This window comes from Mya arenaria, chromosome 12, assembly GCF_026914265.1.
Source record: "Mya arenaria isolate MELC-2E11 chromosome 12, ASM2691426v1".
In the NCBI taxonomy this organism is placed as follows: Eukaryota; Metazoa; Mollusca; class Bivalvia; order Myida; family Myidae; genus Mya; species Mya arenaria.
The window spans coordinates 61565066-61590402 of record NC_069133.1 but is presented as its reverse complement, the minus strand read 5'-3'; the positions used below and the strand labels follow the sequence as shown (position 1 = coordinate 61590402).

At 35.7% G+C, this 25337-nt stretch overlaps 1 protein-coding gene across 3 annotated transcripts in view; it reads left to right on the top strand.

The window, feature by feature from the left end:
• Positions 1–25337, top strand: part of LOC128211633 (prolyl endopeptidase FAP-like) — a 169606-nt gene that overhangs the window by 38828 nt on the left and 105441 nt on the right. Inside the window, exon 1 of one of the 3 annotated variants that reach the window (XM_052916622.1) lies at positions 474–1301. The exons of 1 other annotated variant lie outside the window; for it this stretch is intronic. In XM_052916622.1, the coding sequence (XP_052772582.1) occupies positions 1266–1301 (36 nt within the window). In that variant the 5' untranslated portion in view covers positions 474–1265. Of the gene's footprint in view, positions 1–473; positions 1302–12716; positions 12826–25337 lie in introns of those variants that run through there. One more of the 3 variants, XM_052916626.1, reaches the window with a different exon arrangement.

Genomic DNA, 25337 nt, shown 5'->3' with positions numbered 1-25337 from the left:
TGCAGTAAAGCAAATACAACTATCCTTCGATTAGTTCAAATGCAAACAAACGCTAAGAACTTTTATTGTCATAATGACGCAATATGTCGTAGATCCCCGATAGCTCAATCAGTCCCTCGGAGGAGTAAGCGTGTGAAAATAACCTCGAATGGAATTAAAGTATGCTGTAATATAAATAGAAAACATGTATTTTTGTAAGCTAAATATCGAAATAGTGGCTTGATATAGAAAGCGTATGGAAATGACGTATATAAATGTTCCGGTGATTAGCCTATGTTAGCCTAAGATTATTCCCGGACGGTAATTGTTCCATCTCGAAACTAATGACTTACCTACACAATGGTGATTACCGTCATCGAGTCTGTTGTTTCTCCGCGCTATTATTACGGTAAAACACTGCCCGGAAAATTTGGCAGAGGACAAAATACCTTCTTCATAGGAAAACAGAGTATGAAACCATTACACGGGTTCTTGTGAATGTGTATAAAGCGGTTAAACACTGCTCTGGAAAGTTTGGCAGAGAATTCCAAACGACAAAATAACTTATATATACGAAACAGAGTATCAAACGTTCATTCGTGTGTTCCGGTGTTTGTGTTTACATGCAATACTTATTTTTACAAGACATAAAGCAATTCCTGGCAGTAAGAGATATATACTGGAGATATACACTAGATTCTCTGCTTTGATAACCTGTGGAATACATTTAAAACACGTGCATACTTTGATTTAATAGATAGATTGTATTTATAAACTTCTGCTTTAAACTGAAGATGCAGTTAGATAGACTCATACCTATGGAAAATATTGTTATGTTTATATGCTGACGAAGTTTACTCGTTCATTGGTTGATGCGTGACGGAGTTTGTACGTTGAGAAGTTAACTCGTGAATTGGTTGATACGTGACGGGGTTTGTACGTTGAGAAGTTAACTCGTGAATTGGTTGATACGTGACGGAGTTTGTACGTTGAGAGATTAACTCGTGCATTGGTTAATACGTGACGGAGTTTGTACGTTGAGAAGTTAACTCGTGCATTGGTTGACACGTGACGGAGTTTGTACGTTGAGAGATTAACTCGTGCATTGGTTAATACGTGACGGAGTTTGTACGTTGAGAAGTTAACTTGTGCATTGGTTGATACTTACGGGCGTTCTACGTTAAAAAAGTTTTTGTGAATTTGTTAATAAGTGAATGAGTGTGTTCGTGAGAAGCTTTCTCGTGCTTTAGTTGAAACGGGAAGGTGTTTGTTCGCCAGACGTCAACATGGGATCGGAATACGAAAACGAGGACTACGAAGAGGTTTGTTTGTGTGACGTTATAATGTTTGTGTGACGTTGTAATGTGTGAGTGACGTTATATTGTTTGTGTGATATTAGTATGTGTGTGTGTGTGTGACATTATACTGTTTGTGTGACGTTATAATGTTTGTGTGACGTCATAATGTGTGTGTGACGTTATAATGTTTGTGTGACGTTATAATGTTTATATGACGTTATAATGTTTGTGTGACGGTATAATGTTTGTGTGACGTTATAATGTGTGAGTGACGTTATATTGTTTGTGTGATATTAGTATGTGTGTGTGTGTGTGTGACATTATAATATTTGTGTGACGTTATAATGTTTGTGTGACGTTATAATGTTTGTGTGACGTTATAATGTTTGTGTGACGTTATGATATTTATATGACGTTATAATGTTTGTGTGACGTTATAATGTTTATATGACGTTATAATGTTTATATGACGTAATAATGTTTGTGTGACGGTATAATTAAAGAATGAATTGCGGGGTTGATGTCATTATCGGGGTATGAACGCAATTGGGTTGGTCAATGTGTGTGGAGTCCGAAGGACTCCACGCGTACTTTGACCAACCCAATTGCGTTCATATCCCCGATAATGACATCAACCCCGCCATTCATTCCTTATATTTACACCAAAACTTCATTATTTCATTCAAGAATTGTTAAAAAAAAATCTTCATTTTATTTAAGAAAACCTTTAAGTAATCCGTTCTTACCCATTCTGTAAATAGAACGACCCGACTATAACCGGAAACGTTTTTTCAAATGACGCCACAATAACGCGGGAAAAGATCAACCACTTGAAATCACTTTAAAAACGTCAAATTGAAACACTTCTGGTACCATTATATTTAAAATATAATAAACTTACACTTTTAAAAATGTTGATCTATATTTTACGGGACCTGCAGACACAATACAACCAATAACAAGATCAAAAGCTTTCATGTATATTGTTATGCAATGAATAACGATCCGAACATATCCGAAGATGTTGCGTTCATCGATTGATGAACGCAATTGCCGATGGCAGTTCATTTAAGGAATGGAAGTTGAGGTGTAAATATTGTGTGTGTGACGTTATATTGTATGGGTGACGTTATAATGTGTGTGTGACGTTATAGTGTAGGTGACGTTATAATAGGTGTGTGATGTTATAATGTGTGTGAATTAAAGTGTGTGTGACGTTATAATGTGTGTGCGTGAGTGCGTGCGTGCGTGCGTGCGTGCGTGCGTGCGTGCGTGCGTGCGTGCGTGCGTGCGTTATAATAGGTGTGTGACGTTATAGTATGTGTGAGGTTATAATGTGTGTGTGACGTTATAATGTGTGTGTGACGTTATAATGTTCGTTAGAATGGTTGAGTGACATTATATCACTTCTCTATCACTGTTTGTAATTCATTAGTACAAAATGTAAAACCTAGTCACTTGCTGTTGAATAGTAGATTGCAGATATGCAAAGAGTATAAATTGGATATTGTTCACACGGTGTAAGCCATCCATCTAGTCGCAAAACTAATTATGCCAGTCTTACTATCATATCTTACATTTTTCTTACAAGAGGTAATTATAATTGAATTATTTTAAATCATCATTTTTACTTCTACAAGTTACTTCTTTTTTGTAAAGTTTACCATAGTAGTATACACGGATATTTCATCAAAACGCCATGGAGTTCATCAAATGGCATTATTGTGCACATAATTGATTTTATAATAGCGGACTAACATGAACAAATACACAAGTTTCCAAATAAACCCAGATATAACATTTTTTGATGACGACGTTTTTTGGGAAATGGTCTTATACTTTGAAAAGAAACCTTTCTTTTGACGCACAGTGACATTCATGTGTCAAATCAGTATTGACGTTATTTTAGACAAATTTTGTATACTGCACATTATTTTCTTCCGCTGGTATATTTAAGTGACTCGAAAGCCAGTTCCTGGTTATTCGGGGTCAATGGATATGTCTTAATATTACTTGAACATGGCCTATAAGTATCTTCCATGGCCGAGAGTGTAAGATAGGTTCATTCCGACCCGAGCGTAGGGTGTGTTGCGGAAACGAGGTTTACCGAGTTTCCACAAAACACCCTGCGCGAGAATCGGGATGAACCTATCACGATCGGCTATGGTAGATGCTTTTTTTCCCACCTCAGTTAAACATAATTAAGTAAAAATGTATTTTTTGCTGGAACTCTTTTGTGCTTAGTGAAAATAATTGCGTATTGATATGCGATAATTCGTGGTTGTCATGGATATGCGCGCAGTTGTTCAGATTATGTGAATAGTCAAAGCGGTCTTTAAAAAAGTTCTTAGGAAAGTGAAGCATTATTTCTTGAAAGGAGCGTGAAAACTGTTTTATGGTGACATTTTAAGCGATAAATAATGAATTATAAATATATATTGCCACCAGACATGGTTTCCATGATGCTACAGATGACAGTCTTCAACAAGGGGGTGATTACAATGTGGTGACCATTAAAAAGGAGTTCCATACGGGCGTTTTATCTACGCCCGTGGGCAAGATTAGAATTTCTAGCATGGATCTACTTATCTGAGGTGGGAGAATACCGCTTACTCCGGTGCTAGGGGTGTTGAACTTGTTGCACCTATAGTTGCTATCACATTAAATCGAAACTGCTGTTTTGCATACGACGGATGTGCTCTATATTCTTCCAGGACGTATTCGCCTCTAAGTGGTCACTTGAATGAATTTATGTTCAAGTATTCTTGTACAGAACTAAGCTTGTCAACATCAATTAATTTGTGAGTCCATCAATCTCCTTGTTCAAATAAACTGGTACTGAAGATGGTTGTCAGTATCAATTAACATGTGAATCTTGGATGAGTGTTAACCTCAACTACATCGTTCAAGCATGCTTGTACAAAACGATGATTGTCAGCCTCAATTATGTGAATTTCAGATGATGACCTCAGGAAATCTTGGTATTGTTAAATGGGTTCTATGTGTAGATACAATATGGCATTACACGGTTATTACACGGTTATTACACGGTTATTACACGGTTATTACACGGTTATTTCACGGTTATTACATTGAACGATTGGGAAATATGCCTTTTTCGTTAAATAAATAAAAGAACGAACAAAAATACAACTGCAATTACTATCCATAATGTATTTTCTTTCATTTATTCTGCATACGTGTATTTATATTTAGCAATACGCTCTCAAATAATAGCAAAATTATATGCGCTCCAAATAGCAAATAAAATACGTTCACAGTACAAGTAACTATTCGGCACATCTGAGTTCTGATGAAGTTAATGTAACGCACGTGGCAAACAAAGACAACACCTCCCAGAACTGAGTACCACACACTCTACCTGACATAAACACATTTTGTATATACGAGAGTATATCATTACTAGAACATATCAGAACAGAGCAAGTATATCATTTATTTAGACGATAGCAAATATATTATGGCATTTTTTTCGCTATAATTTACGAAACAATTAAAAATAACAAAAATGAAGTGTATCGCTATAAAACACCATTTATTCATTAGAAGTCCAAGTACATATACAATAGAGAATTTACCTCACATTTACCTATAAGCTAATTGCACACCCACCAAAAACATTATTATGTGGTTATTAGATGCAGATATGCTAATAGAGTCATCAATTAGCCTGATGATTGCCTTTCCACATTATAGAACGGCTTGCTGGTCTATTTATAGAGCGCTGAAATCATTTCCAGACATCTTGGTTTCAAATGCAACGCATGCGCATCTCAAACATAATTTCCACCTTTATAGTATAATTCATGAGTATAAATGCTATATTTTCATTCAATAAAAAGACATTCCAGAACATAACTTTGAAAATATCAGTGTACTAAAATTAATTTAATTCTTCTAACATGTTTAGATGGATAGACATTACTGAACAGGTGCGATTCTGGTTTGCTGAAAGCTAATTGCTGTGAACAAACAATGAATTACTCAATTCTTTCTCGATCGAAATCAGGATCGGTCGGTTTGTTTCCTCCACCCGTCTTGCGATTGAATAATTCTTAGCCTGGACCGATTCTAGTACGTTGAAAAGGCCCGACTAGGACACGATCCTATTCATAATTCAGGGCCTCACTAGGACACGATCCTATTCATAATTCAGGGCCTCACTAGGACACGATCCTATTCATAATTCAGGGCCTCACTAGGACACGATCCTATTCATAATTCAGGGCCTCACTAGGACACGATCCTATTCATAATTCAGGGCCTCACTAGGACACGATCCTATTCATAATTCAGGGTATGTTTTGATAACTGGCCCCAATTTCTTCTTCATTTTTCGTGTAGCACAGTTTCTTAATTTTGATTTTACTTAATAAAAATAGTTTATCGTGGTCATTATACAGAGTTAAAACTCTTAAGGTTTGTAAACATTACACAATTTATACCAATTAACAATAGTAAGCTTAGCTTAATCGTGTTAAAAGGAACTGAAGACGTTTGGAAATGGGGCCTGGTAATTTGCAACGACTCCAAGTTGTTCAGACAATGTTAGCTCGGTGTGTTGAGTAAGGAATAAGAATTAAATAACGACCTAGAAACCAGACATGGAACCGTCCATATGGATGGTTTTTCTACTTAATAAATATGTCTTTATGTAGACAAACAATGCAAGCAAGTTAAAGATGTCTTATAACATATCACAAACTGAACGAACTTGTTCTCACTCTTCCCATGCTAGAAGTAAAAGACATTTAAAACATTACAGTTATTTAACCAAAACACAAACCATACATTGGCCAAGTTCATTTCGAGTGCAATTGAGGGATTTTATATTTATTTTATTAGCATCGTTATAAAACATTATACTAAACATTTAGGGAGTAATTAAATAGGATGTACTGGTATTATTAACAGTTGAGATTGTATTGATATACCTGCAAATCTTTATACAAATACGTATAGTAGTTATATAATGGATGTACAGCTTACATGACAAGCAATGAAATATAAACAAACACAGATTTAGTGTCTATCCATCAAAACAGGAGTAAATATGAAGGAAACACTAATCACCTCTGCTAGCGCCTATAGTTCATAAAAAATATATATCCGAACTTGTGTACCTGGTCCACGATTGCCACTAGGTTGAGTGTGTCGTCTGCTACAGAGATTAATCAAACCCATTTGATACAATGCAGTATTTAAAGTGTGAATTCATCAACTCTGTTCCAATGTATGCAATTGTAATGGGGGGAAATAAAATAATAAAAAAGTTTGAAAAAAATAACATAATTTATTGGTTTAAATACAAGCTAGAGGACTTTGTCCTTTATGAAAATAACCACGAGGTAAACTGATAAATGGGATGTATGCTTCTACGGATATACGACATGTATCTGTCTTGAACCTGAAACATATGGTACCATTTATCCATTACAAATGAATGGCCCGGTAATGACAAGGGCTACACAGGGACACTTGTCTTCAACGCGTGCATAGGAACGTATAAGAAGAAACATAATTCATTCGGAATCAGAGCTCATGTTTAATACAGTAAAAGTATTTAAAACCATTTTCAGCCAATCGATGCCGATCTCGTATATAAGAACTGTTTGTAAGGTTTTTCAATAATTTTCATATTTCGAAGAATCATCGATAGTAAAAACATTTTTGTTGTTTTATTCTTCAGTTTGTTTCCCTTCTTGTTTGTATCTGATGCATTCATTATTCGACTGTTCTAAGCCCTGATTTTGTTAAGACGAGCTATGTGAGATGGCTACATTTGAATGATTGTATCGTACCTTTTAAGAGTTAGCACTTTTTCTCCCAGCTAAATTTCTTCGTGTGCAGATGATGCCTGTATCCGGTCGTTGAGTACTTTAATTTACTTCATCATTCTATATGTTAATTTTAGCTTTATTCTTCATTGTTTTCAAGTGAATCCTTGCTCTGAAAAGGCTTACAATTCTAGGTTTGTAAATACTGATACACTTAGGGGACAAGTATGGGGTTCTGGTCATGTAAACTAGTTTAAACCACAGGTAGCCTCTGGTTCCAGTGAACTCTTGTTTCACTGTCCGTTCCAAGGCGGTGATCCCATCATTCATTTTGATGCATATCTGCCTGTGTTTGTATGTTCGCTTCACTCGTTCAGTGTCCAGCAGGTCCTTGTTTTAGCCTCGAAACGGGGATTATATTCGAATTCTTGACTACTTGGCTTGTCCCTGTAGTTTTCATTGTATTATAAGTATTATTAGAAAGAAAGAAATACATGCAGTTAAATTAAATGAAACCATGTACGTTTATGCTGGTAGAACATTTTAAAAAATGTAATGCCTACCTGGTATGTGAGACAAAGTCTAAACAAGTCCGTAATGGTATCTGCATGACTATTTCGATACAAGATGAGTTACTCCTCCCAGCGTCTAATTCCCTGGAATACTCTCCTTCTGTCCCTTTACATAATGAAACTATGTGTAGATAGTGGCTGAAATGTCCCCTATATGAGCTTATATCCACGTGTGGTATGGAAAAGATCATTAACAATAAGATCAGGAAAACCAACACGGCACTAACTTTCCAAAAAACTGGCGGGGACAATAATCAATAACCAACTTAGATCTTAAGCTAAAGAGTAGATTCTGATTGTTTTGGTTCGACTGTAAAAATGACTAGCCAATCGACTAAGTGGAAACCCTGAGGCACATCGTAGAATAATGATTCGAGTTTTATTGAATATTGCCTCTGGCCCAAATTACATAAAAACATCTCCACAAGCTCAATCTGAACTTATTTTATCTCATTAGAGCATGACATAATTACATGTTTCATATGGGTTTTTTTTTATTTTCAAATGCACATTTTATTAATGATTAAGATAAAAAATAATATTTGGGTAAGAAATTCAAGAGCAAAATTGTATTTGAGTCTAATTTATTATTTTTGTGTAAATACCTATGTTCACTTTGTGCTCTAGAAAATATTTTATCCAGAATATTGAGCAATCATGTTTATCAACACAATGCTCAAGTGAAAGTGCTTTTAAAATGAGTCGAAGATAAGTATTTTTGAATAATGAAGTGCTGTTATAAGGATAAATGAGTTGAGCTTGAGATTGGCTTAAGTATTTTCGTGATATTTATGCCTGGTCTTTTTCAGGTCCTCTTAAATCGGACTACATTTTTTATAATTGTAAGAAGTTTGACATTTTTCTTCCTGCTAAGTATACTGGAAAATTTCGTCTATGTCGTCTTTCGGACAATCCTTTCAAACTCCACAGTGGTATAATAATCCCCATCTCAGCGCATTAATTTTTTCCATTCGCTAAATTACGAGATGTTAATGGAAGCGTGAAAGTCTCAAATGTTTTATTGCATGGAATCTGCATTTGCATTTCAGAAAGGCATTCATAAACATGGCAGTTGTTTACCCATTTGCCTGTGTACTGACAAAGTTTTTTTCTACACACCAAGGAAACTGACATCAATTGACATGTTGATGCAACAGTTATGCTATTCTCCTTTTATGTAGCATATGTTTCTAGCAATTGAAACTCATCGGTCATTTTCCATCGAAAACAACCTCGGATGTAAATGGGCGGTTTACAAAGTCAGAGTTATTTACTATTAATCTCGGTGCAAATAGATTTCAGTTTAGCGGTTTAACCTAAGGACTTATCTCTTAGGAACATTTATTAACGCATTGAAATACTTCACTGTCAATCAGTTTGAACTTACAGGTTACTCGTTAAAACACTAGAGTTAATTGATATCATTATTATGTATTTTACGAATTACTTCTACTGTTGTACCGGCATATACCCGAGGTTGCTTAAATGACCGAGGATTTCCGATTGATGATTCAAGATGATGCTGAATCCTAGTAGGCGTATAGGTTTAACTGTGTTGTTATTTATGAATGTTGGGTCTCGTGAGAGGTTGGGTATACGTGTACACGTTTAACTCATCAGAGCCCCTGGGTCATGATAACAAACATTCTCAAGTCTAATTCTAAACTCTGAGCCGTTTTATTAAATTAAATAGAATCATCTTTATTTCATTCGTTTACAAAAAATGCGAGTAATTGAACACTTCCGAATAGAAATAAAACTCAGCAAATGTCATCCTGAATATTCAGCTAGAAGGGTAATTACAATACAATGAAGATTTGCAGTTTTGCCACTTAAGTCTGAACTCTTTAGTTCGTAAACACTGCCCCAATTTCCACTGATCGATCCAAGAAATGTATTGATCAGAACAGTTTAGATATTCAATCCGCGTTTGATGTTTTGTGGCTATGTTTATCTTGTGTTGATTTGGAAAAAAAGTGCCTCTTAACAAGTTCATCGTTAATGAGCGTGTCCATGTACTTTCTATTATACCAGACATTTGACCCTTTTAATGTACGTGTGTCATTTTCTCATTTAAACCCACACGTATTTTTGCTTTAATGTCAGAATGATGTTTTTATCCACAGCATTATTATAGTTGCGGTTTTCCTTTCTTTCCATTTTGTGCTATTTCAGCCAGATTCCTATTGATTTAAGAGCTGCTATTAACGCTATATAAACTCTTAGAATGACATGAAGTATTGATTTCTTTATTATTGTATTCCAGCAAATGACAACATGGCAAATGCATCACCAGTTATCGGTATGATATAAAAAGATAGTGTATGGTACATTAAATTATATATGTCGAGTGTCTTAATACAAACTTTTTCAAGAAAATGGACATAAAGGTTTGGATACATGGCTTGTTGGATAGTCGGATGGTCAACAGATCAGATCATTTCTTTACACTTACTTTAGAATCAATACCCGTAGGAGGATAAAATGAACGAAGGTTTACCTTAATCATCTGCACAATAACCATAACGCGGTTCTACATTACATTACATATGACCGTAAAAAGTTTTCCTTGACAAGTAGATGACATATGAACACGAAACCTCCAAAGTGTTTTCTAACCAGTAGATGACATATGAACATTAACCCTATTTAATTTCGCTTGACCAGTGGATGACATATGACCGTAACACCTCATAAATTTTCCTTGACCAGTAGATGACGTATGCCCGTAAAACTTCATAAGTTTCCATTGAACAGTATATGACATATGATCATGAAGCCTCACAAATGTTCCTTGACCAGTATAAGCCATATGACCATGAAGCCTCACAAATGTTCCTTGACCAGTAGATGCCATATGACCATGAAACCTCACAAAAGTTCCGTGACCAGTAGATGCCATATGACCATGAAGCCTCACAAATGTTCCTTGACCAGTAGATGCCATATGACCATGACGTCTCACAAAAGTTCCGTGACCAGTAGATGCCATATGACCATGAAGCCTCACAAAAGTTCCTTGACCAGTAGATGCCATATGACCATGAAGCCTCACAAAAGTTTCGTGACCAGTAGATGCCATATGACCATGAAGCCTCACAAAAGTTCCGTGACCAGTAGATGCCATATTACCATGAAGGCTCACAAATGTTCCGTGACCAGTAGATGCCATATGACCAAGAAGCCTCACAAATGTTCCTTCAACACTAGATGCCATATGACCATGAAGCCTCACAAAACTTCCTTGACCAGTAGATGCCATATGACCATGAAGCCTCACAAAACTTCCTTTACCAGTAGATGCCATATGGCAATATAGCTTCACAAATGTTCCTTGACCAGTATATGCCATATGACCATGAAGCCTCACAAATGTTCCTTGACCAGTAGATGCCATATGACCATGAAACCTCACAAAAGTTTCGTGACCAGTAGATGCCATATGACCATGAAGCCTCACAAATGTTCCTTGACCAGTAGATGCCATATGACCATGACGTCTCACAAAAGTTCCGTGACCAGTAGATGCCATATGACCATGAAGCCTCACAAAAGTTCCTTGACCAGTAGATGCCATATGACCATGAAGCCTCACAAAAGTTCCGTGACCAGTAGATGCCATATGACCATGAAGCCTCACAAAAGTTCCGTGACCAGTAGATGCCATATTACCATGAAGGCTTACAAATGTTCCGTGACCAGTAGATGCCATATGACCAAGAAGCCTCACAAATGTTCCTTCAACACTAGATGCCATATGACCATGAAGCCTCACAAAACTTCCTTGACCAGTAGATGCCATATGACCATGAAGCCTCACAAAACTTCCTTTACCAGTAGATGCCATATGGCAATATAGCTTCACAAATGTTCCTTGACCAGTAGATGCCATATGGCAGTGAAACCTCACAAATGATCCTTGACCAGTAGATGCCATATGGCAATGAAGCCGCACAAATGTTCCTTGACCAATAGATGACATATAGCAATGAAGCCACACGAATGTTCCTTGACCAGTAGATGACACATGGCAATGAAACATCACAAGTTTTAATAAAATATTTATTTATTTATTTATTATACCACATTTATATAGCACTCTTTTCATATGGCACAAACGTTCAAAAGTGCTTTACAAGTAAAACTTCTATACATTTTTATACATACAGGCATACAGCTTAAAAACGGCATCAAGTGTAACACATGGCCTTGATATCTCACAGGTTGTTCTTGAACAGTAGATTGCATATGTCCATGAAACCTCACATGTTTTTCTTGACCAGTAGATGGCATATGACCATGAAGTCTCACAAGTTTTCCCTGACCAGCAGATGACATATGACCATTAAACCTCATAAAGTTTTTATATCAGTAGATGATTTATGACCATGAAACCTCACAAGTTTACTTTGATCAGTAAATGGCCAGTATTATGCTTTGGTTACGGTCCAAAATAACCCGAGAATGATTTGTTAAGATCTTAAAACTTCGGTGGTACGTTGTACTTGGCTAGTAGATACTGTTTTGGTGTCAGTGGTGTCAAACTTCACGTTAGCTGCCATATTTAAAACTTTGAACTCAGAATTTCTCAATAATTCATTGATTTGGACAATGCCACTTTAATAGTAGCCTTTGACAAATACCAAATATCGTTTTTATGGTCAGTTACTGTTGGTCAAGGTTATGTTCAACTTTTGTTTAAATAAGTCAATTACATTACTCAGTGGTAGGGTTCTCGTCATCAAAAGTTTACGTGTTTTTATTTTGTATTTACCATTTATATTATATCCGCCAACATTTGTATTTGAAATCGATACATTTTGATAGTCCGTATCTTTGGTTAACGTGAACACGAATATTAAACATAATAAAATAAATGTCACTAGTATTTGTCAAGAAAAAGACATAAGAGTTTGTTGTCTTTTATCCACGATATCACGATATCGATTAGCAAAAATCTCTCAATGCCAGAAGGAACATAATATAATCGCTGCTTCGCCTTTCTTGTTGGAATCTGTTCGTAAAATTGAAACAAATAGCATCCATTGTATGTCTAACGGTTTTCCCAAGCGAAAGGTTTTGGATTTAACAATGCATATGGGACACTAAAAGCTAAATGGATGTGGCTGCTTTTGGAATACAGGCGGAAATGCAAGCATGATGCATCAGTTGGAACCGGTAAACCCAATTATTGTGTCGCATCGGAGTTGTGTCTTGTTTGTTACTGATGAATGTGTTACGCCATAAATTAATCGCAGCTGTTGTAGAAAAATGCGTTCACATGTTAGTATTCAGTATCGACAGTTGCTTAATGTTGTACATTGTACAAGGAATGTGCACGGCAATATATGAGGATGGGAATATATCTGTCTTATATACTTATTCTGCTTCATAACGTTAGGAATCTACCTAATGATTATCCTGTTATCAACTACATCTATCCACGTAACACCGACTTTCCAAGCGTCTAAATCCGATATTGTAGACTTTAGATTAAATTCTACAGTTCCAGTCCACGACGACGCCTCTGGCTTTCAATATATACCATACTTTATCATTACAAATTGCAGTTTTACATCTTTACTGTCATAATATGCTCTAACTATTTCTTATTGATATCACCCTTGTGTAATCTACAATTTTAACGTTGATAATATTGAATGCCAATGACAAATTTTATTAACTGAAAATATAGTTTACACTACAATCTATTTTTTGACTATGTTTATATATCATCAATAAATAATGTTGTTCATAATTTTATATACAGCCGAAATCGATTCCATCATTATCTCAAAACACGTTTTTATTTAAGAAAATGCATTCATTGTGGTATTTCATGTGTAAAACTTAAATGGGTGTTAAACTGTTTCGATGGTGATCACTGATTGTGATTTCTTATCTCTAATTGACATATCTGCGTTGCTGTTCCTGATCTGTGAGCGGGTGCATGTTTCCTTTCATTAAGTTTATTACGCTCAGTGATCGATAGCTATTGCAAGTTTGTGATCTAAGTCAGCAGAACAAAGTGCCAGATACAAATCAGACGCAGAACAAATTGAGAACGTTTTATTATATACTTATGTCAATTGTTCGCCATAAAAAATCATTGCAGTTTGATGAAACACTTCGTTACGAACTATTTTATCTGGCCAAAGACAAAATTACTTGTCATGTTTCTCTCGTGTGCTATCTGCGCGGTAGTTCGATGTATGCATCAAATTACTAGAACATTCGCATGAAGGATTTCGCCGAGTCACCAAAGTTTAAAACGTAACGTGTTATTCAACAGAGCAATTGGAATGCATAAAACACTTAGGATAGAAATGTTCAGCGTGTTGAGGATGTGAGCGAGTAGTTAAGGAATTTAATTGCTCATTTACCTACCGCATATATACTTTTGTTGGGAAAATTCTGTAAGAGATTGTTGAAATTAATCTGAACGGTATTGTCTGAAATAATACGATATTAATGGGCATTAAATATACCTCGTTAGCATTCCATACTTATTAGTACATAGCGACGTTATTACGATTTATATAATGTTAGTACCGTTTGCTCTCTGTCAGAATAGCTAATAGACATAAGCAATTATAGTAATTAACCACGTGTATGCTGATGTTCGTAGAAATTATATTCCAATATAGTATTCGGAATACTCTTGTGTGGCTTAGTTTATTTTTAACTTCTGCAAACTGATTCTAAATCAAAGATTGTCAATTTAGCTTGTTTTTGTTTGAAAATACTTTAAAACGAGAAAGAATTCCGCATAATCGATTTATTTTTGAATTGTCATCCAAAACGAAACAATTTGTTTATGTTTATATATTGCCTTTTTACATTTGTTTTCACAAATGAATTGGTTGTGCTCTTTATGTAGTATGCACCTTTCAAACAACAGTATTGATTCCAATTTCATGTCTCATTCTCTTGCTTTCCACAATTTACATAGTTTCTGCGTCTATTGAACATTCACACTATCAATCATTTACGCTAGATATATAGGTAACATGGTTGATGTTTTTGTGTGTGTTTAATTTCATAATTAATTTAATAATGATCATTGAGCGTGTGTGTATACTGTATTTGTGTAATGTGGCAATGAGCTGATTATGCTTAAGTTAAAAAATCTCTGTTGTTTTCTGTTCTGTGAAAGTGTAAAGTGTTTGAATACGTTACTGTAGTTGAACATAATAAACAGGTTAAACTCCCTAGTAAATTCTTACCTAGTTTAAACTGACCGTGCTGAGTGATACCAACATAATTTTTAAAATGTGTAATGTGTGTCATTTGTGCATAACACATTCAATTAGAAATGTTCATCGTGTTGAGGATGTCAGCGAGAAGTTTGGGAATTAAATGTCTTGTTTACCTACCGTATACATACTGGAAAATTGTGTAAGATGTTGTAGAAATAAAGCTGAAAAGTCTTGTCTCAAATTATACGATATTAATATGCATTAAATAACCTCGTTAGAATTCCACACTTAGTGCATAGCGACGTTATGACGATATGTATAATGAAAGTACCGTTTGCTCTCTGTCAAAATAACTAAGAGAAATATCTTTCTTTCATGCTTTTCGATGAAATATGGGGTTTTATCAGTGAAATAACAACAGTGAAAATATCAATTTGATATTTTCACTGCAAAATAAGGCTTCGCCACTCGTGAAAATATGTTTTTCAATGACACTCGTGAAATAATATACGATCTTTCACTGAAATAAACAAATATCCTCTATTTATTAGCAATTATAACAACTAACCACGTGTATGCTGATATTCGTAGAAGTTATATACCACTATACTATTCGGAACACCCTAGTATGGCTCAGTTCATTTCTCTACTACAAACTGATTATAAATCACATTTTGTTTTTTTAGCAAAATTTTGTAAAAAAGCCTTTGAAACGAGAAAAAAATTATGTCCAGTAGATTTATTCGTGAAGTGTAATACAAACAAGAGATTTGTTTATGTTTTTATGTTGCCTTATTACATTTATTTTCACAAATGATTTTTCTGTGCTCTTTATATATTATGCTCCTTTAAAACAACAGTATTGCGTCCTTTTTTATTTCCTATTCTCTTGCTTTCCATAATTTACATTGTTTCTGCGTTAAATAATTTATTGAACAATTTAACTTTCATATCAACCATCATACACGCTGGATATGTAGGTAACATGGGTGACGTTTTTTTGTGAAATCTCTAAAAAATAAAAGCATAAAAAAACACACATAAAACGCATCATAAAGTTATTATATATGTATTTATGAAGCGTGTGTGTGTATTCTATAATTGTGTTATGTGGAGATGAACTGTTTTATAATGCTACAGTAAAAATAAACTATGTTTTGTGAAAGTGTAACGTGTTAGAATACGTTACTGTTGATGAACAAAATAAACCGGTTAAACACCCTTCTGAGTTTATACCTAGTTTAAATTGACTGTGACGAGTGGTACCAGCATAATTTTATCTACTAATGTATAATGTGTGTTTTGTGACGCTGTGTGTCATTTGTTTGGTATTTGTTTAGCCTTTATGCTCATGGCTTTAAACATGATATTGCTTAAATTGCAGGCTACTTGCTATAGTATTCATTGTTGTATTATTCCTACTGTGGACTAATTTACATACACTGCATGATCAAACGCGGTTGACATGAAGGAGTCTTGTAACGCAATTGTAATCATAACCGACAAACACAAATAGCATTGCTGAATAATTGATGATGAAACAGTTCAGGGAAAGACTGACTGCTTCAAAACGTCCGCGCTATTGTTGACCAATATACCAGCGGTTCTGCAATAACAGTGTCCTGCTCATGAACGTGTAAATTTAGTGTCACTTTGTCAATTTTATGTGAGAGGAAATCAGAAGATTAGGTATTGTCAAAAGCGTTAAACAGGACTCGCACACATGCTGTAATTAACGCAAACGACAACACCCTGGATGTTTCCTTTTTAAAAATGTAGCATTGCTTACCACACAAAGACTACATACAATCGCGTTGTCGTATATAACAAAAAATATTTCATTAACACGGACAGTTTTTTGCCGTTTCTGAATGTCTGATGTTAACCATGTACATTGACAATATAAACTATACGTTATTACTAGTTCTCGTTGCCTCAAGTACTCACCAACCATCTAGTTTACAACTTGTTATTAACACGACCAGTGTGAAAAGCTTAAATAATTATTCTGAAGACTTTAAACAAATGTTGCATTTACATTTTAAAGTTCTAAATAATCTGATACTTAAATTATTCTATCTGATTTTATATTAATGTATTTAAGGCATAGTTATCGGTCGACGTTAATGCCTTCATGATGGCCTGAATAGTGTATGAAATAATGTCAGATATAAGAATGAGGAGCTTACTTGTTCTTCTGTTTTACATCTGCGCAGAATATTAATTTTTGTGTTGAAAGAAAATTAATCAGAAATTAATTAAATAACCTGTCAAATAAAATGCTATTCTCGAAAGTTTATGTTCTGACAGATGCATTATGTGTTCTGTTATGTTGAAACGAGAGTAATGGGGGTTCTGCTAAAAGGTTTTTGCGGATTCTCAAGGTATATGATACATAAAACCTGCTATTCTCTAGAGTAATTTTAATGCATAAAACATTGTACAGGTTGTTTATTATTGTAGATAGGCGAGGTGTTTAGGGATTTAATTGTTGCATCTCAGAAGTGATTCTTGATGGTAAATATCTATTGATTTGTTCCGAAAATAGGTTTGGCGCTTCTTATTAGCAAACTCTTTCTGTTAACTTTACTTTCAATACTAATTTCTCTGAAAAGTGTAGGCCATGTCATGCATGTACCGGTTAAACAACTTCTGTGATTTGTTATTAAAATCGATGGTTACAATATATAACCGCTAGAAAATATATTTGTTATCGACATTTATAGTTAATGAAATGACTGAATGTAAATGCCAACGATATAGAAAATCGTCAAAAATGTAACTGAAACTTGATTGCATTCTGAATATGTCGTATGTCGAGGTAATACTATAACACTGTTTCAGACGACGCCATGTATTTGAGTTGAAACATCTGGATTTCAATGACCTTGAGTGAAATGTAAAGCAATGAAGATAACGGTATGAATCCAATATATATGTATTGTTTAAGAAAACATTTTGTGTCGACTGTAAATACAGATATGTATGTTCATGCATAGTCCTAATGTTAACGCATTCGGATATGATTGGAAAGGTAATATACATCATCAAACCAGTTACTTCCCCTGGAACGTGCCCAATAGCACTGCATCCAATGGAATGTTAGGGGTGCCGAATGTAGCATATATCATCGCTCAGTTGTGTTTGAATTTACCCGATCATAATTAATTATTTGAGGAAATTAACATTCCTGGGATAATTATGTCATGCTGATTATACTGACATTAAATTCAAACTAGTATTCGTTAATAGACTTTTATAAGTCCTATCCAGGCCTGCATATTTCTGATATTTTTAGCGTTCTTTTCATATGACTAACAACACACCTTACAGAATTATGTATGTCCAGCATATTTTCTTATGAGGAGTCGAGCGATATCCAGTGGAAAACGTTGCCTTTTTATGGAATTTGTGGGATAATCGGAGTCCTTTCACTATTCTGACATAGAAAGGGCATTTCCTGTTGTATGACAAATCCCAGCACATAAAGTAAATGAAGTAGACGATTCAACATTGTGTCTGTTCTCTAGATGAAGGTCCTTATGACTTTGTTTCTACTTTATCACCAAGGAAAAAGGTTTTGACGTTTACATTTTACCTAATATGACATTGGACGCATAATTCATTAGTGCGGTAACATAAACAAAGGACAGACTACTTCAATGCTTTTGAAAAATAACTAGTAAGACTGCAAACATTATTTTCGTTACAGGGGTACTATATTGTGATGTTTCATTAACGCAAGTTCGTGCTTTGATTGTGGGTTTTAAAATTAAAAAAGCAAATGGACACTTCAATGTAGCATTTTAAAATCGCACAAGGTTTAAATGATAAAGCACTGTTAATCATTCTCTATATCACAACATGTTATAAGCTGTTCGACATCATGCAACCCGTTGAACATAGCTTATAAAAATGATTTATGTAATTTGGGGTTTAGTTGTAGTGTAGTGGTTTGTCTGTTTAACAAACATTTGGTTCCCCAGACAACATCTGGTGCTCTAGACTTTATGGTGATTGCCTTTAGAACTAATTTACTTATTTTGGTGCCACATGCGTGTTACAAGCGAAATGAAAGTCGCCCAATTCTCTGAGTTTATATAAAGATGAAGACCATAAATGTCAATGGGATAGGATATGCCTCAAATAACTTTGTGTTTTGTCTGCTAGCCTATAGGGAACATTTGCTTACACGATACAATCAGTGAATATTATTGGCAGAAAATTAGAAATCTATGTAATATTGTTTGTAAGTCCATACTTTTTTATTTGCAAGAAAGTTTTGTTGTATATCGGTAAGATTTGTAACACAGACTGGCTAAAATTGCAACGATTCGTTAATAACATTTGTTTAAATTGCTTTTAAATAATCTAGTTGTACTATCATGTACCTTTTTTGCATTGTGTTATTAAAAGAGGACCATTACGTATTCTACGTTCTGTGCTTATACATTCCAGTCGCTAGTTCATTTTCGTGTGGACTTGTCGTTCGGCTCTTGTCTTTTGCATTTTTGACCACTGTGTGTCTCACTGTAGTTTTCATTTTAAACCTGACTTTGCAAATACTGACTGTTATTTGAAGCTGATACAAGGCGTCTGTAACTAATCTTTGATGAAATAAAGCCTATTACGTCTTTCCAATTTTGTCCACGTATTGAGCGTACAATCCGTCTGGTGAAACATCAACTATAGACTTCTCAGAAATACTATATCGTTCATTGATATCTACAAACTGACAAGGTACACACTGTAAAGTTAATAAGAACTTGTATTGAGATCAGCTAAGACATGCATGTATAAATGGTCTAATGTACAATAAACTAGTGGGTTATCTAGATGCAACCATGTCTTGTATCATGAAACGACAATAATGTTCCATTAAAATTAAATGGTTTATATGTTAATTGAGTAAATGGTATTTTCTAAAAGGAAATGGATTTCGCCCTAACATCTGTTGTATTGGTTTCTGTCAATAAAAGCTGTGACTTAAAGAACGCATTTTACAGTTTCTTATAGTTCTAGTTAAAAGTTAATGTACATGCTAATATAGTTGAAAATGCATAAAATATGTTTGCTGAAGTTATAACTGTAACCTTAACCAATGAAATATAGTTTTGCATAGTGATATCGGTTTGTTCAATATGCGTCTTTTAAAGTTGAATTATTTAAAAATACTATATCAATTATATGTGATATTTGAGGTATGTATGTAAACCGAACATGTATGTATGTATGAAAGTGTCATTGTCGAGCTTTAGATGTCGCGATGTGTGTATTTTAGCCATGATATCGATCTCTGAAGAAAAGATGGACATTTCTCCCACCTTAGATAAGTAGATCTGATAATTTAACCATGCTAGATATTCTTATCTTGCCCACGGGCGAAGATAAAATGCCCGTATGGAACTCCTTTTAAATGGTCACCACATTGTAATTACCTACCTTGTTGAAGACTGTCGTCAGTAGCATCAAGGAAATCTTTTCTTATGGTAATATTTAGAACGCTAATTAATTATTTCTCGCTTCAAATGTCACCATAAAACAGTTTTCACGCACCATCCAAGAAATAATGCTTCATTCTTCTTAGAACTATTTAAAAAGACCGATTTGACTATTAACATTAACTGGATCACTGCGCGCATATCCATGACAACCACGTTTTATCGCATATCCAAACGCAATTATTTTCACTATGCACAAAAGAGTTCCAGCAAAAAATATATTTTAACTTAATTTTGTTTAAATGAGGTGGGAGAAAAAGCATCCACCATAGCCGCTCGTGCAAGATAGGTTCATCCCGACCCTCGCGCAGGGTGTTTTGCGGAAACTCGGTTAACCTCGTTTCCGCAAAACACCCTTCGCTCGGGTCGGAATGAACCTATCTTACACTCTCGGCCATGGAAGATACTTATACTCAGCTCCAAGTTTCTCGCTGTCATCTTTTAGTAAAACTGAACAAATGTCACCCAATGATGGTGTATCTGGCTATTTTTCCAGCCCTTTGTTTCTGGTAAACACTGTGTAAGGAGTGAAATAAGGCTATTTTGGGAATAAAAGCGGAATTGCGAGCATGATACAAGAACCGGTAAACTATGTATTGTCTCTGACAGTTAGTGTCGTTTACGTAAACCCCAAAGCGGTAAAATTTGTCATGATAAAGCAAAGACTCTGCAACAGTAATTGAAATTCGTTTCTACGATCCTTTTCAAGATTCCAGCACGTGCCATTCTCTACAAGCAAATCAATCTATAAACATGCCTACTGAGCAAAGCCGTTCCAAGACAAAATGATAATTTATGAGTCATTATTTGAAAGAATATTTGGTAGAGGACAAGTGTACACCTATGGAATTTCGGTACCTTCATTGCCTATTAAAAATTAAAAATCGTGGACATTAAGTACAATAAGCATATATCAACATTTGTTGAAGGGCTCCAGTCCGCAGTATCTTAGTTTTAATACTCGTCAGGAGTTAACAAACTTCATTTTGTCATAAAGAATTGCATTTAGTAAATCATGAGCGAGTCCCTTAAAACGTCAATAATTATTGTGAGTAATTGGTGTCAGTGCTCATCATCATAGATGTCTGCGTACATTCCTTGTATGCAAACAAAATCGTTCTGCGTAATGCGTGTTAGGATGAAACTTATCATCAAGTTTATGTGTTCAATGAACGCAAATGTCATTATTAATAGAGTTGGTGAATCAATTCTAAAGGGAAATCATAATGGGCTATATATCATAACCACAGCTATATAAATTGCTCTATTTTGTGACTACACAAAATCTCTGTTTATAATGTCTTTAGTATCGATGCCGACATTATGCTGCATTGCACTTGACTGGAAGTAATTATTTGTCGCATTTAAACAATCATACATTCTCGGCAATTTCTTCATAGTTCGAAAATCTTGTGATGCTGCTTGCGGCTTGCGATAGTATATATATTTTACCTATGGATGATTAAATTTATGATAACATTTAGATAAACATGCTGGTCAAGAATCGTTTTGAAAGAATTAAACACTGGACATTTTCAAAAAATGAGCATGTGTTTTGTGGACCAGTGAATGGTGAGTTTGACTTCCGAGTTAGAGTAGTGCTTTGTATCACTATACGTTTCCAAGAAGAAAACATATTGTAACATTCCTCACAGTGAGGAAGTAGGATTCATTCGTCACACATTTTAAACAAATATGTCACAAGTCCTGAGACATTTGTGATCGAAGCTGGTTTTTGATGTACGAAGAAATCATATTTCTCCAAGTCAATCTTAACATACATCATGATCATATTTTTCACATATGGTGATGTACATGAAAACCATTTTATTCTCACGGTGGTATAAAAATTAATCCTTTCTTTGATTTGATATAGACATTTTGGTCCTGCAGATCAAACAAAGTTAAAATAAAAATGGAAGTTGATTGTGGTGTTGTTGTTGTCGAAAATGCGGTTTAGCTTATTTATGATAATTTAAAAACATGGCATTGCTGTTGTTGTTGTTGTTGTTGTTGTTGTTGTTGTTGTAAAGTTACTAATAATCATAGCATATACTGAAATGGTACTTGTCTGTGTTGCTGTTGTATGTGTTGAAGTATGTGGTGTGTGTGTGTTGGAGTATGTGGTGTGTGTGTTGGAGTATGTGGTGTGTGTGTGTTGGAGTTTGTGGTGTGTGTGTTGGAGTATGTGGTGTGTGTGTGTTGGAGTATGTGGTGTGTGTGTTGGAGTATGTGGTGTGTGTGTTGGAGTATGTGGTGTGTGTGTATTGGAGTATGTGGTGTGTGTATTGGAGTATGTGGTGTGTGTGTGTTGGAGTATGTGGTGTGTGTGTTGGAGTATGTGGTGTGTGTGTGTGTGTGTGTGTGTGTGCGTGCGTGCGTGCGTGCGTGCGTGCGTGCGTGCGTGCGTGCGTGCGTGCGTGCGTGCGTGCGTGCGTGCGTGCGTGCGTGCGTGCGTGCGTGCGTGCGTGCGTGCGTGCGTGCGTGCGTGCGTGCGTGCGTGCGTGCGTGCGTGCGTGCGTGCGTGCGTGCGTGCGTGTGTGTGTGTTGGAGTATGTGGTGTGTGTGTGTTGGAGTATGTGGTGTGTGTGTTGGAGTATGTGGTGTGTGTGTGTGTGTGTGTGTGTGCGTGCGTGCGTGCGTGCGTGCGTGCGTGCGTGCGTGCGTGCGTGCGTGCGTGCGTGCGTGCGTGCGTGCGTGCGTGCGTGCGTGCGTGCGTGCGTGCGTGCGTGCGTGCGTGCGTGCGTGCGTGCGTGCGTGTGTGTGTGTGTGTTGGAGTATGTGGTGTGTGTGTGTGTGTTGGAGTATGTGGTGTGTGTGTGTTGGAGTATGTGGTGTGTGTGTGTTGGAGTATGTGGTGTGTGTGTTGGAGTATGTGGTGTGTGTGTTGGAGTATGTGGTGTGTGTGTGTGTGTGTGTGTTGGAGTATGTGGTGTGTGTTGGAGTATGTGGTGTGTGTGTTGGAGTATGTGGTGTGTGTTGGAGTATGTGGTGTGTGTGTTGGAGTATGTGGTGTGTGTTGGAGTATGTGGTGTGTGTGTGTTGGAGTATGTGGTGTGTGTGTTGGAGTATGTGGTGTGTGTTGGAGTATGTGGTGTGTGTGTTGGAGTATGTGGTGTGTGTGTTGGAGTATGTGGTGTGTGTTGGAGTATGTGGTGTGTGTTGGAGTATGTGTGTGTGTGTGTTGGAGTATGTGTGTGTGTGTGTTGGAGTATGTGGTGTGTGTGTTGGAGTATGTGGTGTGTGTGTTGGAGTATGTGGTGTGTGTTGGAGTATGTGGTGTGTGTTGTTATTATATGTTATAGGCTTAGTTGTTTCGCATTACCAGTAGATAACGCATGAACATGAAACCTAAAAGTTTTCCTTTATATATGGCCATGAAACCGCACAAGTTTACCTTGATCAGTAAATGGCCAATTCTTTGTTTTGGGAAATCAAGTCCACACAATAACCCGAGAATGACATGTTAGAATCATGGAACTACGGAAGTATGTTTATATGTCTCGTAGATACTGTTTAGCGTCAGTGATGTCATATTTGACGTCTAACGCTATTTGTCCAATATCTCAAGTATTCTTTTATCCGGACCATGACACTATAATGTCGGCTTTAAAAAATACCAATATCGTTTTCATGGTCAGTTACTGTTGGTCAAGGTTCCGTTCAACTTTCTTTCCAAATATGTCAATTTAATAACTCAGAGGTAGGGTTCTCGTCATCAATTATTTACGTGTCTTTATTTTGTATTTACCATTTATTTAATATCCGCCAACACTTGTATTTTTAAAAACGATAATTGGTGTCCTTTAAGATATTTTTAATCTTTGGTTAACGTGAAAGCGAACATTTTACATAATAAAAGAGTTTTAACAGATATTCATTTGTCAAGAAAAAGACATCACAGTTTGTATTTTGTCCACGATAGCGATGAACAAGAATCTCTCAATGCCAGAAGGAAAATACTATAATCGCTGCTTCGCCTTTTTTGTTGGGATCTGTTCGTTAAATTGAAACGAATAGCATCCATTGTATGTCTAACGGTTTTCCCGAGATGAAGGTTTCGTAAATGACAATGCATATGGGACACTAAAAGCTAATTGGATGTGGCTGCTTTTGGAATACAGGCGGAAATGCAAGCATAATGCATCAGTTGGAACCGGTAAACCAAATTATTGTGTCGCATCGGAGTTGCGTCTTGTTTGTTACTGATGAATGTGTTAAACTATAGATTTTTCGCAATTGTTGTAGGAAAATGCGTCCACATCTTAGTATTTAGTGTCGACAGTTGCTAAAAGTTGTACTCTGAAGAGAATATATCTGTTTTATATGCTTATTCTGCTTCATAACGTTAGGTATCTACCTAATGATTATCCTGTTATCAACTGCATCTTGGTATGTAACAGCGACCTTACAATCATCTAATTCCGATTGTATAGACTTTAGATTACAATGTAGATTTCCAGTCTATGAAGATGCCTACCGGCTTTCACTAAGTACAACGGCCGTCAATAAATACCACGGTCTTCAAAAATACCACGGCCTTTTATATGTACCACGCTTAATTATTGGAGTTTTACAACTTTACCTTTATACAATATGTTCTAACTACTTCTTAGTGCTATCTAAAATTGTCAACGTAGTATTTATTGAAGACCAATTGGGATTTTCATTGGCTAAAAAGATAGTTTATACTACAATCTAATTTTAAAACATGTTTTATTGCATACAAATGCATATTCTGTCGCATTTTGTCCGTTAAATTTAAATGAATGTTAAACTGTATCGATATTGATCATGATCGTGATTTCTTATCTCTAAGTGACATATATGCGTGGTTGTTCCTGTTCTGAGAGCAGGTGCATGCTTTCTTTCTGTAAGTTTATAGCGCTCAGTGATCGATTGTTATTTCAAGTTTGTGATGAATTGTTTAAGCCCGATACAAATCAGACGCATAACTAATCGTAAACCAATCGTAAACGTTTCATTGTGT